This window comes from Melanerpes formicivorus, unplaced genomic scaffold, assembly GCF_026170545.1.
Source record: "Melanerpes formicivorus ecotype bairdi unplaced genomic scaffold, bMelFor1.0.p_v2 SCAF_92, whole genome shotgun sequence".
NCBI classification, from domain to species: domain Eukaryota; kingdom Metazoa; phylum Chordata; class Aves; order Piciformes; family Picidae; genus Melanerpes; species Melanerpes formicivorus.
In genome coordinates this window covers 2381389-2396563 of record NW_027142444.1, presented here as the reverse complement: position 1 = coordinate 2396563, position 15175 = coordinate 2381389, and the positions used below count along the sequence as shown (strand labels likewise).

General features: G+C 54.3%; 1 protein-coding gene across 5 annotated transcripts in view; it reads right to left on the bottom strand.

Moving 5' to 3' along the window:
* Positions 1–387: 387 nt before the first annotated feature.
* ANKRD17 (ankyrin repeat domain 17) overlaps positions 388–15175 on the bottom strand; it is an 87362-nt gene continuing 72574 nt past the window's right edge. For all 5 annotated transcript variants that reach the window (XM_068165735.1, XM_068165737.1, XM_068165739.1 and 2 more), the window contains 10 exons: positions 14271–14442; positions 12916–13363; positions 12027–12182; positions 11243–11392; positions 8786–10446; positions 6610–6807; positions 5417–5665; positions 3252–3427; positions 2294–2458; positions 388–1203 (listed from right to left, as the gene is read on the bottom strand). In XM_068165735.1, the coding sequence (XP_068021836.1) occupies positions 1144–1203; positions 2294–2458; positions 3252–3427; positions 5417–5665; positions 6610–6807; positions 8786–10446; positions 11243–11392; positions 12027–12182; positions 12916–13363; positions 14271–14442 (3435 nt within the window). In that variant the 3' untranslated portion in view covers positions 388–1143. The remainder of the gene's footprint in view (positions 1204–2293; positions 2459–3251; positions 3428–5416; positions 5666–6609; positions 6808–8785; positions 10447–11242; positions 11393–12026; positions 12183–12915; positions 13364–14270; positions 14443–15175) is intronic.

Genomic DNA, 15175 nt, shown 5'->3' with positions numbered 1-15175 from the left:
CTACAACCTCCCTTCAGGGAGTTGGAGAGAGCAAGAAGGTCTCCCCTGAGCCTCCTCTTCTGCAGGCTAAGCAACCCCAGCTCCCTCAGCCTCTCCTCACAGGGCTGTGCTCCAGACCCCTCCCCAGCTTTGTTGCCCTTCTCTGGACACCTTCAAGTCTCTCAATGTCCTTCTTAAATTGAAGGGCCCAGAACTGGACACAGGACTCCAGGTGTGCCCTAACCAGTGCTGAGCACAGGGCAGGATGACCTCCCTGCTCCTGCTGGCCACACTCTTCCTGCTGCAGGCCAGGATGCCCTTGAGCTTCTCAGCCCCCTGGGCACACTGCTGGCTCCTGTTCAGCACTACCCCCAAAGCAGCACTGCAAACCACACCAGCAGCAAAAGCTATGCTTATTAATAGTTTAATGTATGAAGGAAACATCCAGATTTCTGAATATGAAGGTACATATCTCACATTAATTTAAGTCTACATAAAGTAGAGCCTCTATACTGACATATTGAAATTTACTTTCTGCTTAGCCATTGTGGGGTTTGTGGTTTGTTTCTTTTGTTGTTGTTGGTTTGTTTGTTTGTTATGTAAACAATTGTACATTTATTTTGCCATTCTAAAACTTCAGGATCAAGTTTACATAATTTTGCTAATTTTTTCTGTGTTTGCTCAGAAGCAGTTTACAGTACTAAAACCAACCAGCCAAAGAACAGCTTCAACAGAAAGTTATGTCCAAAACAAAAAAAAAAGAGAAAAGAAAGAGGGGGGGGGGAGGGGAGGGGAGAGGGGAGGAAAAAAAAACCCAAACAAAAAACAAACAAACCCAAAACAAAAGGGAGAAAAAAACAATAAAGAAAAATAAACCAAAATAAAACAAAACAAATCCCAAAACTAAACCAAAAACCAAAAGAGATTTGGAAAAGAAAAAGAGGAAAGGGTCTAACTAAGTTGGAACATATGATGGTGGGGAATGGGTGGTCACAATGTTCACAGAAAAAAGGTCAGTTAGTTAAGTTCTTCTGCAAAAAGCCTACACACTTCAGTCAAGCACATCAGTAGAATGATCTGGGAGCACATAAACTGTTTCTCTGCCACTTGTGTTCTCCTCTGCAAAAAAACAGGACTCTCATGGCTAGGCAAGTTTGATCCCACTCAGCCCAGTTGGTTCATATGCACACTGTTCATGTGAGGTGTCCAAGTTCCAGTCCACACCTGGAAGAGAAAGCTTTGGTTAACCCCAGGCTTTGGGGCTGCTCAGAGCCGGCCTCAACCCCAGGCTTGGGGGCTGCTCAGAGCCAGCCTCAACCCCAGGCATTGGGGCTGCTCAGAGCCAGCCTCAACCCCAGGCTTGGGGGCTGCTCAGAGCCAGCCTCAACCCCAGGCATTGGGGCTGCTCAGAGCCGGCCTCAACCCCAGGCTTGGGGGCTGCTCAGAGCCGGCCTCAACCCCAGGCTTTGGGGTGCTCAGAGCTGGCCTCAACCCCAGGCTTTGGGGTGCTCAGAGCCAGCCTCAACCCCAGGCTTGGGGGCTGCTCAGAGCCGGCCTCAACCCCAGGCTTTGGGGTGCTCAGAGCCAGCCTCAACCCCAGGCTTTGGGGGCTGCTCAGAGCCAGCCTCAACCCCAGGCTTGGGGGCTGCTCAGAGCCAGCCTCAACCCCAGGCTTTGGGGGCTGCTCAGAGCCAGCCTCAACCCCAGGCTTTGGGGCTGCTCAGAGCCGGCCTCAACCCCAGGCTTGGGGGCTGCTCAGAGCCAGCCTCAACCCCAGGCTTGGGGGCTGCTCAGAGCCGGCCTCAACCCCAGGCTTGGGGCTGCTCAGAGCCAGCCTCAACCCCAGGCTTGGGGGCTGCTCAGAGCCGGCCTCAACCCCAGGCTTGGGGCTGCTCAGAGCCAGCCTCAACCCCAGGCTTGGGGGCTGCTCAGAGCCGGCCTCAACCCCAGATTTTTTGGGGCTGCTCAGAGCCAGCCTCAACCCCAGATTTTTTGGGGCTGCTCAGAGCCAGCCTTAACCCCAGGTTTTTTGGGGGTGCTCAGAACAGCTCAAAAGAAAGCTAAAGCTCAGCTGGAGGCAAGCTGCCCAGCTGCCCAGCACAAACACTCCCAGAAGCAACAGCGCAGGCTCCTTGGCTCTGCATTCGCTTTGGGAAGAGGATTTGCCCTCAGGACAACTTAACCCTCGTGTCTGGAGACACAGCTGCTGTTCAGGAGCTGCCCAGAGAGCGAGGAGAACAACCACCCCCCCTGTAAGTGCATGCTACCACCAGGCTGCAGCAGCCCCGCAGCTGCCCCCGGGCTGGGGAGTTACCGTCTGGGGCCCGTTGTTCTCTGTGGAATTTGAGACCATCTTTATCAGGGAGTTCCAGGATGGGTCAGCAGCATGAGGCCCGTTGAAGATGGGGCCTCCAGTACCATCTGTGATGGGGGCTACAGGAGGGATCATGGCGTTGCCATACACAGAGAAGGGCATGCCCTGAGGGAGGAGAACCGGCGTCAGTGGCTGCTTCAGGCCTGGCTTCAGGCTGCCAAGTGGCTACCAGGAGGATGGAGACTCCCTTTCTACAAGGAGCCCCATGGCAAAGACAAGGGGTGATGAGGACAATCTACTGCTGGGGAGATTCCCATTGGACTCCAGGAGAAAATGTCTCCCCATGAGCACAGCTGGGCATTGGAATCAGCTCCCGAGGGAAGCAGTGGAGACCCCCACATCAGCCAGTTTGAAGCCTCAGCCTCACAGGCTGCTGGGCCAGCTCATTTCAACCACCCCACCACCAAGAAAGGTTGGACCAGATGGGCTTTGGAGTCCCTTCCAACCTGGCACTCTGTGACATGCCTGAGTTTAAGGCAAAACCTTTCCATGCCTGTCATTATTAGGCCATGGGCAAGTTATCTGTCACTAGGGCAAGCTTCCTGCACCACTCTGAAGGCCAGGTAGGGTAGCTGAGCTGTCTACAGAGTGCCCAGGGAGGCTGGGGATGCCCTTGGTGCTGTCTTCAGAGGGTGCCCAGGGAGGTTGGGGATGCCCTTGGTGCTGTCTTCAGAGGGTGCCCAGGGAGGCTGGGGATGCCCCTTCCCTGGAGGTGTCCAAGGCCAGGCTGGATGAGGCCTTGAGCCAGGCTGGTGGGAGGTGTCCCTGCCCACTGCGGGGGCTCGGCACTGGATGATCTCTAGGGTCCCTTCCAAGCTAAGGCATTGCCTGGTCTGGCCCAGGCAGTGAGGGGGCAGCCCAGCAGCCCCCTGTGCAGGGAGGGCAGGGAGGTCCTTACCCCCACTTTTGGGAAGTCCATGTATCCTGCAGGAACGGGCTGGTGGAATGTACCGGAAGGCGTCACGATTCCCGTGCTGTCCCTCTCCATGGCTTGGTGGGAGAAGACCCCTGGGTCAGACATGGGCCTGTGGATCATGTGGCTGCCCATCCCGCTGTGACACCAGTCCACTTTGTCTAGCAAGACAGGAGACACACACAGCACCATCAGGCAGGGCACCACCTGCTTGCCAGCCTCAACCTCGGCACACCAGCCACTCTCAAAGCAGTTTTGGGGGGCGGCAAGATGGGGCCAGAGTCTTCTCAGTGGTCCTCAGTGACAGGACAAAGGGTAATGGGCATCAACTTGACCATAGAAGTTCCACCTAAACATGAGGAGGAACTTCTTTAGTTTAGGGTTGATGGGGCACTGGAGCAGGCTGCCCAGAGAGGTGGTGGAGACATTCCAAACCCACCTGGCTGTGCTCCTGTGTGACCTGCCCTACGTGATGCTGCTCAGGCAGGGGCTGGACTCAATCTCCAGAGGCCTTTTCCATCCCCTGTGATTCTGTCAGCTCTGCTTGCAGCTGCTGGGCATCTGCAGCTCTGCAGTAAAACCTTGGTGCAGGTGGGCTGGAGAGCAGCAGAAGTGGCACCTGGCACACACCAGGACAGGCACCCTGAGCCCTTTCACCACTTCTCTGCACTTCTCCCTCACTTTAAGGGCCAGATGGTGCTTGTGCCAACTCCTCCTCCTCCCAGAGCTGCACTCCTGGCCTGGCTGGTGCTGAGAGAGGAGCATGCACACTGTGAGGGCTTTGTGCTCCACTTCACTACCATTCCTTCATCAAACATTTACTGAACCAAGACACAGAGGAGCACTTTAGAGAAGCAAACCCAGAAAGTGGTCAGCTGGAACAGTTCAGGTTACATGGATGCATTTTAGAGGCAGCTTGGTGCTGCTGCTACAACTCAAATCTCAACCTCTCCACAATAAAAACATAAGGAAATTGTTTTTGAGGGGCAGAGGAGGAACACAGGAACATTTCTGAAGCAATCCTAAGACTCATCACTGGAAGAGCCAAACCCAGTCTGAACTGAGCATCAAAACCTTGAGGCAGTGGAAGTGAAGAAAGCAGCAGAGCAGGCAGAAAGGGTGACCTGCACAGCTAGGGCAATGCAAACAAAGCCATCCCATCTCTAAAGGATCAATAGCACAGGTGAGAGAGAGACCACCAGACAAGCAGAACCATAAAAGCTAGACACATCCTGGCACTTTGGTGTCTGGGAAAAAGGTATTCCAGGGCAGAACACTCCTTGCATGCAAAGCATGTGCAGAGTCAGCCTATCAAGGCCCTAAGCTGGTTGGCAGTGGAACAGGTTGCTCCAAAAGGCTGAGCAGCTACCAGCCTTAGAGGCCTTCAGGAACAGAGTGGATAAAGCCCTGAGCAACCCAGTCCAACCTCACACACATCCCACTTTGTGCAGGAGGCTGACATGGCCTCCAGAGCTCCTGTCCACCATGGTCTCAGAATTCCCTCCCTCTCACCCCAAGAGAGAACAAAAACAACAGTCCCCAAACAAAACCAAAATCCCCCCCAAAACCCATCTGCAAAGCCTGCAGCAGTCTCCTCAACTGCATGCAAGCCTCCTGAGGTGTCTGCTGAGCGAAGCTGCCCTGCCAGGAACAAGTCCTGAGTGAACTCTGAGCTCTTCACTGGAGCCCAGAGGCTTGGCTCAGTGAAAAGCTAACAAGCAGGGATGCACACAAAGCCAGCTCCCATGTGGGACACTCCAGCTCCTAACTAGCTGCCCACTCCCCAGCAGCAAAGGCTCCAGCCTGGCTGTGGCTTACAGCTAAACCTTAACTCCTGGCCATTAAAGAAAGAAAGGCTGCACCTCTGCTCAGGATTCTTCCCAGCTCAGCTCAGCCTTGGAAACCCTCTGCTTTTCTTGTCCCTCTAATTCCTTGGCTTTGAGCAAGCAGCCAGGGCATTTCAGAAGCTCTGAGGTTCTCTGAGGCCTTCTGACAACACAATTCAGAGGATGGGAGAGCAACCCAAAGGGGCCTGCCCCAACTCCCCTGGAAGCTTCCTGCACTTCTGCATCATCCTTGCAAAGGTGAGTGAGGAGAACACAAGGCTGGGGTTAGCTGCAAGCAGAGGGGCATGGAGGACCACCACATACCTTGATTGCCACCTATACCTTCGAAGGACCAGATCCCACTGTGTCCCACTGGAGCAGCCAGGTTGCTCCCAATAACAGAGGGAGCAGAAGTTCCAGTTTGTCGGATGCGTGCGGAGCGTTCGGTCCCGATGGGGACAGGAACTTTTCTGTCCTGAGAAACGTTGCTGGGCTTCTCTGATCCCAAGGACACTGCTGAAGGGGTGGGAGAGGGTGCTCTGACTCCAGAGGACACCGACTGAGCAGGAGATTCTGCAGAGAGAGCAAGGAGAGTGGTTAGTCAGGGCAGCCAGATACTCTCCAGGCACCCCACACCTATCATAGAGTCACTGAACTGTGCTGCTCGGAGGAGCCCTCCAAGATCATCCAGTCCAACCCAACCCCATCATGGCCACCAAACCATGGCCCCAAGTGCCATGGCCACAGGTTTCTTGAACACCTCCAGGGCTGGGGACTCCACCACCTCCCTGGGCAGCCTCTTCCAACCCCTCACCACTCTTGCAGCAAAGACATTTTTGCCTGACCTCCAGCCTCAGCCTCCCCTGGCACAGTTTCAGGACATTGCCTCTCCTGCTGTCACCTGAGACTAGGGAGAAGAGATCAGTCCCCACCTTGTAGAGATCAATGAGATCTCCCCTCAGCCTCCTCTTCTCCAGACTGAACAACCTCAATTCCCTCAATCTGGAGAAGAGCAGCCTGAGGGGATTCTCATCAGTGCTGATCAACACTTCAGGAGTGGTTGTCAGGAGGCTGGGACCAGGCTTTGCTCAGTGGTGCCCAGTGACAGCACAAGGAGTCACAGGCACAATCCTGACCATCAGAAGTTTCATCTACACATGAAGAGGAACTTCTTCAATTTAAGGGTGCCACAGCCCTGGAGCAGGCTGCCCAGAGAGGTGGTGGAGTCTTCTTTCCTGGAGCCTTTCCAGACCCATCTGGATGTGCTCCTGTGTGACCTGCCTGGGGTGACCCTGCCTTGGCAAAGGGCTTGGACTGCATTAATCTCCAGGGGTCCCTTCCAACCCTGCCACTCTGTGAGATCAGAATGTGCACAAGAACATTTTCTATCTCAAAATGTGTGAGTGCAAAGAGGTTTGCAACAGGAGCTGCAAACCTGAAGCAGCAAAGCTTCCCCCCCACCCCCGAGGGCAGGCTGTGCAGGAGGCCACAGCAGCCTCCCAAGGCCTCACACTCACCGTTTGATGCTGATGAACATGGAGGCAATAAACTGAGAGGGGAAAAATGCTGTCTGTTAAAATTAGCAGCTGCAGGTGCTCCTCCAAGGGATGTCCCAGGTGCATACATCTGACCCCCAGAAAGGTTGGAGGCAAAGTTACCCAGGTGAGTAGAAGAAGGTGTTACAGAAGCATAGGGTGAATCCATACTGACGATACCTAGGAGAGAAAGTGGCACAGGTGACCCTGGGAGGTCCACCAAGGGCTGGCCCACATCATGGATATAATCCAAGAAGGAAGGAAAGCTTTGGGCTGATCAGCTGCTGAGGGGGGTGGGAGGTGGGTGAGCCTTCCTCCAAGGGAACTGGGAATCTTAAGCTTCACACTCTGCAGGTTCTGGTGGTGTGGCAGCTCTGCTGTGTAAGCCAAGAACAGTTCCACACCCAGAGTGCCAAGAAAGGAAGGAAATGGAACAGATTTGGTTATCACTGGGCACTGGAAAGGGAACTGAGCACTTCAGCAAGCTGTAGTTTACATTTGCTAGGGGTTTGGACTTTCTCAAGCACCATTTTGTACTAAGAATAGTGAAAATAATGCTGAAGGCTTAGAGACTTTAGAGATTCAGGTTTCTGTACTTCCTGTACCAGGAATGGTGACAATAATGCTAAAGCTCTGCAGACTCTCTCCATCCACCTTTCCCTTCCAGAATGCCATCTCTATGCACCATGACCAGCACTGAAAACAGGTTTCTTTACCAAGCCAGGGATACCTTTTCCCTTGCTTAGCAAAATGATATTTTAATGTAGTGTAACCAAATGGCACCAAGAAGATCCCAAGAGCAGGAAGTGCTACTCCCTGAATCTTCTCCTCAATAAAGAAAGGGGAAAGAGCCAACAGCCACTAAACCTCCACTGGTCAGGAAGCTGGTTAGCACCCAGCTGCTGAGGCTCCTCACCCTTGTGCTCATAAGGACAAAAGACTTCAATTTGTAGAGCTAGTTAGGATAAAAACCCTTCCCTTCAGCAGTGCCAGGCAGGAGACTGAAGCAGCACTGCAGCTGCCTGGTGCAGGCATCACCCATCACCAGCTTATGCCACTCTTCAGGCTCTCAGGGCTGCTTCACCATGAGCTAACTGACTCTGCAGACACCTCCAAGTTCATCTCCTGTGCCTGCAGCCTTCCAAGAGAGGTAGCAGTAGGATGGTGGTATGGTGAATGGCAGCACAACGGTGAGGACACTGCTCCTGCTCAGGAACCAATGGGCACACTCAAGTGGCAGGCAGGGCAGAGCCTGCCACAGTCAAAATGCTCCAAGTGAGAAGCACAGCAAGCTGACAGAATTCCTGAGGAGCACCTCAAAAGTCACTCAACACAGTGATGTTCACCAAGGATGCAAAAGGCAGCTGTTAGAGCTCCTGATTCCCTAACCACAGCCCCACCAACACCTCACAGCTCCTACTCAGCCAGCTGTGCCTGTTCCTTCTGGAAGCCACAGCAGCAGTTCTGGGACAGCCCTTTGCCTGCTCTGTGCAGAAGGTCAAACATCTTGCTGCAAAAGCAATCAGTGAGACCAAGGCCTTTGTTTCAATGTGGTAATGAAGAGAACACCTCTCATGGCAGGTTCCCATCAAAACACGACTGGTTTTATCATCCCAAGGCTTTGAAGGTGCTGCCTGTTTTCCAGCAGCCTCAAGGGCACAAAGCAAGTTATCACAAAACTAGGAGAAGGGAGGTGGAAACAACAGTGGAAAGTTCACAGAAGCAGGGAGTTGTTTTGGTTGGAAAGGAGATCTCTGAGTCAAATCATCTCAGCTATCTCCAAAGAGTGGACTGGAAGGGCAAACTGGATGCCTCGGTGTGACTTCTAGCATGGAATGGGCTGGGTTGGAAGGGACCTTCAAGATGATCCAGTTCCAACCCCCCTGCCAGGGGCAGGGACACCTCTCACTAGCCCAGGTTGCTCAAGGCCTCATCCAGCCTGGCCTTGAACACGTCCAGGGACACCTAAAAGGAAGGTGACCTCAACTCTGCTTACAGAAGCAACAAGCAGCCCTACCACAGCCCCCTTTGATGGCAGGACAGATTGCCTATGAATGACCACAGAAGCCGAGGCAGAGGGCATGAAGTGTTCCAAATGACCCCCCCAGCAGTTCTGAGTGAAGCACGTGGAGGTAAGCAGGGTGAAGCACAGCCTTACCTGAGGGACTTGGAGCTGGCCTCTGTAACGGTGGCCTAAAACCCGGGGCTTTGGAAGTATCAGACTGGTGTAAAGGGTCTGAGTTTGGCAAGAAGGAGGACTTCCCTGCTAGCATGGACTCGGGGGGCGTCTGGGATGACACGACGGACCCCCCCCAGAAGGCATGAGCAGAGCTTGGGCTGTTCTCAAACAAGGTACTAAAGGGCCCGAAGGGCAGAGTCGCGCTGAAGTTGTTCCCCACGGCCTTGCTTGCTGGGTGGGCCGAGTTCTGAGAAGCACTTTGTGTACTTAAGGTAGAAGGAAGCTGCACCGAGGAGGGGACGCTGTGGGGCCGTTTGATGTGGTTGGCGTTGAGCACTGCGACCGAGGAGCTCTGCGCGGCGGCCGCGCTCTTATGGACGCCCCCAGAGGCGTGGACGGGAGGCCTGATGGCCGGGGCCTCCATCTTGGCTGGGGGCTGAGAAGCCGCCATGGCCGTCTGAGCCAGGGGGTAGGTCATGGGGGCGGGCGTCGGGCCTGCCGCGGGAGCGGAGGAGCTCGTGGCTGCCAGGCTTGGAGGCACAACCATCCGAGGATCTGGCGCAGGAACCTGAGGTTGCTGGAGAGGGGGCCTGGCCTCTGGCAGGGGAGCTCCCGGGGGCTGCTGATGAGCAGGGTGCACAGCCGAGCCGCCGGCGGAGCCGGGCTGCCTGCTGCCCGCCGCGCCGCTCGCCTCCGCCGCGGGGGCGCCGCCCGCCTCGGGCTCGGAGGGAGCTGCACCTTTGTTGGGAGAGGTGGCGGCGGCGGCAGCGGCGGCGCAGTCGGAGGGACTGCTCCTGGAAGCACCTGCTGGCTGGGCAGGAGGAGAGGGAGACGAGGGGGAGGAGGCAGGGTAGTGTTCTTTGGCAGTAGGAGTCGGGTAGGTGGCGGCGGTGGGCGCCGTGCTCGTGTTGCTGGCCGTGGTGGTCACCGTGGTGGTGGTGGCGTTGGAGGTCTTCACGACCGTGACGAAGAGCTGTCTCCTGACCGAGGGGGAGCTCGGGCTGCCGCTGGCAGAAGAACCAGGCACGGTAGAAGCCACTGAACTTGTCGTAGCCGTGGGGCTGGTCGTCAAAGAAGTCGCTGAGTTCACCTGAGAACCGCTGCTGTTCTGGCCGCTGTGGCGAGGCACCATGTGAGGTTTCGGCGAGTTGGTCGCCCTGGCAGGGCTCAGGGGCCGGACGGGGAACGGGCCCCAGGTGGACTGAGCCGGCGGGAAGGTACTTCCGAAGTGCGTCATGGGCAGGCGGGGAGGACGGATCTGCTGGAAGGTCTGGGCGGCCAGTAAGGCGTGTGCGAACTGCGGGGGAGGGTAGGCCAGCGGCAGCGACACCTGGAAGCCAGGCCTCACGTTGCTCACCGGGTTCTTGATGCTTTTGTGGCTGGATGCGGAGGAGATGGCGGGCACGGCCAGCGCCGAGCCCGTCTGGGAGGCGGAGGAAGCGGCTACGGTGGTCACTTTGATGCCCACCAGGGAGCTGTTCGCGGCTGTGGAGGCGGCAGGCGCGGCTGAGCCTATCTTGGAGTTGGCAGCCGAGCTTTTCAAACGGTTCTTTGGGATGAGCTCATCGATCTCCTTGTCGGGGTCCTTGATCAGAGCGTTGATCAGCTGCGTGGCCTGTCTGGTTGACTCTGTGCCACCCCTTGGGGCAGGAAGGAAGGGAAGGAAAAAACCAATTAAATATATCCTTAGGGTCCCCTTTAAGATCCCTCCCAACCCATTCTGTGAGCCCACCAAAAAGGGACAGCGCATCTAAAGCATTTACAAACACAGTCAAGTACCTCCTGCACACTGCCCAGCCTGGTGTCTGCCACAGAGCCACACAACTGGGGAGGTTGGAAGGGACCTCTGAGCTCAAGTCCAACCACTCACCCAGAGCTCACAACCCCACCACTGCTGCTAAGCCACTGCACCACACCAGCACCTCTTGGAAATCCCTTCAGGGATGGGAGGTTCCACCACCTCCCTGGGGAGCCTGTTCCAGTGCCTGAGAGGCCTTGCTGGGAAGAAATTGCTCCTAATACCCAATAATTATAATCATATAAATGATAATATCCTAATAGCCATGCCAGCAGACAGAAAAGTAGCTCTGAAGCCCCAAGCAGTTAAAAATCCTCATGTTTATGCTCATCTCACAAGCCTTAGAACCACAACAGGGGTTGGGTTGGAAGGGACCTTAAAGATCATCCAGCTCCAACTCCCTGCCACATAAGAGCAGGTTGCTCAAGGCCTCATCCATCCTGGTCTTGCAATATTGAGGGTCAAGGCAAGAAGCCCCTGGCAGCTGTCCTCAGTTTCCCCACCCTATCAGTCTCCCCCGCCTCAAAGTGCTCTTTCCAGGGACAACAAGGTCAAGCCCCTTCCCTTTTGCTACAGAGCAAAGTGCTGTAGGATGGGCAGCTCCCTCCTGGAAGAGGCAAGGGGAGGAGCCTGCCTACCTTATGGTGATGATCCTGTCCCCAGTTTTGTCCTTCTGCTTGTCAATGTCTATGTGAGCTCCTGTGCACTCACGGATGGCGTTGATGTTGCAGCCTCCTCTGCCAATGACTCTGGAAATCACAGTTGATGGCACGGAAACCTTCTTGGATCTGTGCAAGAAAGAAACAGTCTTAAGTGGGGAATGCTTCCATGGCAGAGAGCAGTGGGCAGGCAGAGCACAACTGTGGTGTTAGCAGTCATGGTTCCACCTAGGGAGCGGAAGGTTTGTGACACCTTATCAGGTCTGCTCAAAGAAGTAACCCCAGAAAGGGCTGCACCGGGTCACAGACCACTGCAGTTGGGGAAGACCTCCAAGATCATTGAGTCCAAATGTTGACCCACAGCCATTAAGCCATGTCCCAAAGTGCCATGCCTACATCTTCCAGCTGTCTGATCCAAGCTGAGCAGATTGTTCTGCTGTGGGACCCGAACTGCTCCCCACTCTCTCTGGGGGTCTGGCTGTGAGGCTCTGGCTGACAGCAGGGAAAGGATGGGTGGGAAGTGGGGGAAGCTGCTTCATTATTGACTCAGGACCCCATCTTGCCAACAGCATCATGCCACAGGAGGGGACTTCCTGCAGGGATGCTCAGATGCTCCATGAGGAAGACCCAACAGCTTCCTTGGAGGCTTTCTGCAGAGGCCAGCACACAGCAGGTGCTTGCTGGACCTCTTGGCAGCTTGCAGCAGGATAAAACGCTGCAGAAGGACATCAACAAGGGGGAGCTAGGGGAATGTCTTGCTTACCTTCTCACAACCTCCTTCCATCCTTCTTCCCTTTTCTGGCCACGTTTGGGACTAGCAATGGTTAGCTTTCCATTTGGAGAAGAAAGGGGAGAAGGCCCAGATTTTGTGCACGTAGACAAGGAGTTACTTGTCACCTCGTTCATGACTTCAGACAGCCTTGAAAAGGAATTGAATGTTGTCAGCATGCAGCCAGAAGGGAAAAAAGGAAAGGTATGGAAGACTGTTGCCCATTTTCCAGCCCCCCAAGGCCATTTCTCCTCTTCTAGCAGGCAGGCACTGTGTTATTTACAGAGCTGCTTCAACTGAGATGCTTGCATCTCCGAAGAGAAGCATGGAATGGTTTGGATTGGAAAAGCTCTCTAAGATCACCAAGTCCAACCATCAGCCTAATGCCACCATGGCCATCAAACCATGGCCCCAAGTGCCATGGCCACACATCACCATCCCTGGAGGTGTGCAAAAAAGGATTGGATGTGGCACTTGAAGCCATGGTTTAATTAGCCAGGAGGTGTTAGGTAACAGGTTGGACTTGATGATCTCTCAGATCTTTTCCAACCTTATTGATTCTATGATTCTTGAACACCTCCAGGGATGAGGACTCCACCACTCCCCTGGGCAGCCTGTTCCAATCCCTGACCACTCTTGCAGCAAAGACATTTTTCCTCCCCTCCAGCCTAAACCTCTCCTGGCACAACAGTTCTGGATTCAGAACCTCCTGGCGAGTTCAGGTCCACACCACACAGTGTCTGTGCACACCAGAGCAAGGGCACTGCCTCATCCCCTTCCTACCAACTGATTTAAGGCTGCAAGTCCCTGAAGACAAGGGCACAACACTGAGACCCTGGACAACAGCCAGTCCCAAGAGGCACGCGTGGTCAGGGCGACTTACTTGATGGCCGACTTGCCAGCGACCGCCTTCCTCTCATCCTTGGGACAAGTGACAAGCACCGAGGGCTGCTTTTTGCTGCTCTGAGCGTTGGGCCCGGCTGTGGAGGAGTGATTGTCACTTTTGTGGCTGCTGTTGCTGTTGCTGCTCTCGTCGCTGCAGCTGGAGATCCTCATGTTGTCGCTGTCGCCGCTCTCGCTCGTGCTGCTGCTCTTCGACTCCCCGTTCACCTTCTCGGGCTGGCTGTAGGAGATGGGCAGCTGATCGTCAAATATGATCTGAACATTGTCAGGGGTGACTTTGTTTTTCCTGTTTTTCCTTTTGGAGCTGGCTGTGGTGATGGTGTTGTTCCTCTTCCCATGGGAGCCTGCTAACGTCGTCCAAGTTGCTGATATACCTATGGTGGTTGTAGTGGTAGCGCTGGGAGGCTCCATGGGGACCTCTGGATCGTCTGGTGGAAGAGTGAGACAAGCAAGATCAGCCTGGCTGGCCTAGACTCATGGGTTTGGTTGGGCAAGGCCTTTAGCAAGGGGCCTACAAGAAAGCTGGGGAGGGAGCTTGCAGTGACAATGGCTCTGAGCTGGGAAAGGGCAGGTGAGGAAGAAATTCTTGCCAGTGAGGGTGGGGAGACACTGGCACAGGTTGCCCAGGGAGGCTGTGGATGCCCCCTACCTGGAGGTGTTCAAGGCCAGGCTGGATGAGGCCTTGAGCAACCTGGGCTGGAGGGAGGTGTCCCTCCCCATGGCAGGGGGGTGGAAGTGGCTTATCTTTAAGGTCCCTTCCAACCCAACCCATTCTAGGATTCTGTGAGTCCAACCATTAAGGCTTGAGGAAGCTTGTGTGGCTTTGGCTTCCAAATCACATCTGTCCTACCAAATGACTCATGAGCAGCTTCACAGGACTCCAAGAAATGTGCAAACCCCAGCTGTGCAGACATCTGCAAAGCCATTCTAGATGGCACACCATGGAGCCTCTCCCCCTGCTCATGCCACCTCACAGAGTTCCTGTCTCCTCTTGGAACGAGGGCAGTAGCAACTGAAGCAAACATGCAGGGGAATTTGGACAGGGCAAGACCTTTGCAAGCCATCAGGGAACATACACCAGCACATGAAAGAAGAGGAAAACAATGGTGACATGTCCCCCTTTGCTGTCTCTCCCTGACTGTCCCAGCAGTGAGCCATTCCTGTGTACAGCACTTTAGAACCACTGCCTGGAGCCACAGCCCCACCAGGTTTTGCTGCCTAAGAAGGGGATGGGGCATGCTTGGAATTGCCAGTTTTTCAGCTCCTCATTACCATCACTGTTTGGGAACAAAATCAAGGCCATGTTCTGAACAGAAGGCAAATATTTTAAATGACCTTCAGCTTTCAGCTTCTCTTTCTCCTGAGCAGCCTGCAGTTCAAAATTCTCTTTATTTTTTGCCTCTATTTCTTCAAGTTTCCGTCTCTGTTCTTCTTTCTTCTTCCTCCTCTTCTCCTTCCTTTTCTCTCTCTTGGCAGCCAAAGCCAGTCTCCTGCTTTCTTCCCTCAGCTGCAAGTCAAGCACACAACAGTTCTGACAAGGTTCCCCAAGCACTGCTGATGTTTTCTCTTGCCTACCATCTGCATTGTGGATTAAGACATCTACAAAGCAGAAGCTCTCAGCCCTGTGCTGGATGGATTCTCTTACTCCAAGCAGATTGCTCACTCCTGGTAGCAGGTTAGTGCAGAAAGGGAGGACAGGCACCACAGAAACTTAAGTCAGAGGCTTCCAAGGAGCATTTTCAGGATTCCTGGTGTAACCTTGTGTGTCTCAGTGCAGTCCAAACAACACCCACCTCCCTTCCAGAGATAAGAAGATGAAAGGGTTTCAGCTGGCTTGAAGATAAAGCCTCTGCTCATCTGACTTGCACTTTGGTTTTTCCCTTAGACTCCTACTACAGCACTGTGACTTCTACACAGAATATGAACAGATTTAACACACAAACTAGGGTTTAGCCCCAAAACCCATACCCCTGTGACTGGAAAATGCCCATCTGTCAGGCACCTGCCAAAATCATCCTCAGAAAGCCTTCTTTTTGGACAGTATCATTCCAGAGGAAATAGCTGGGGAGAGCTTCTTGAGCCCATTTCTCTGAATAAGGAGTCCAGAAAGTTCAAAGATGACCTGAACAACAAAGCTGCCTACCTCTGGACACTCCAGTCATGGTAACTCCACATACTCCTACACTTTGATACCTACTTTCACCAATCTCAGGATCTTGAAAGCACATGACATTGGAATT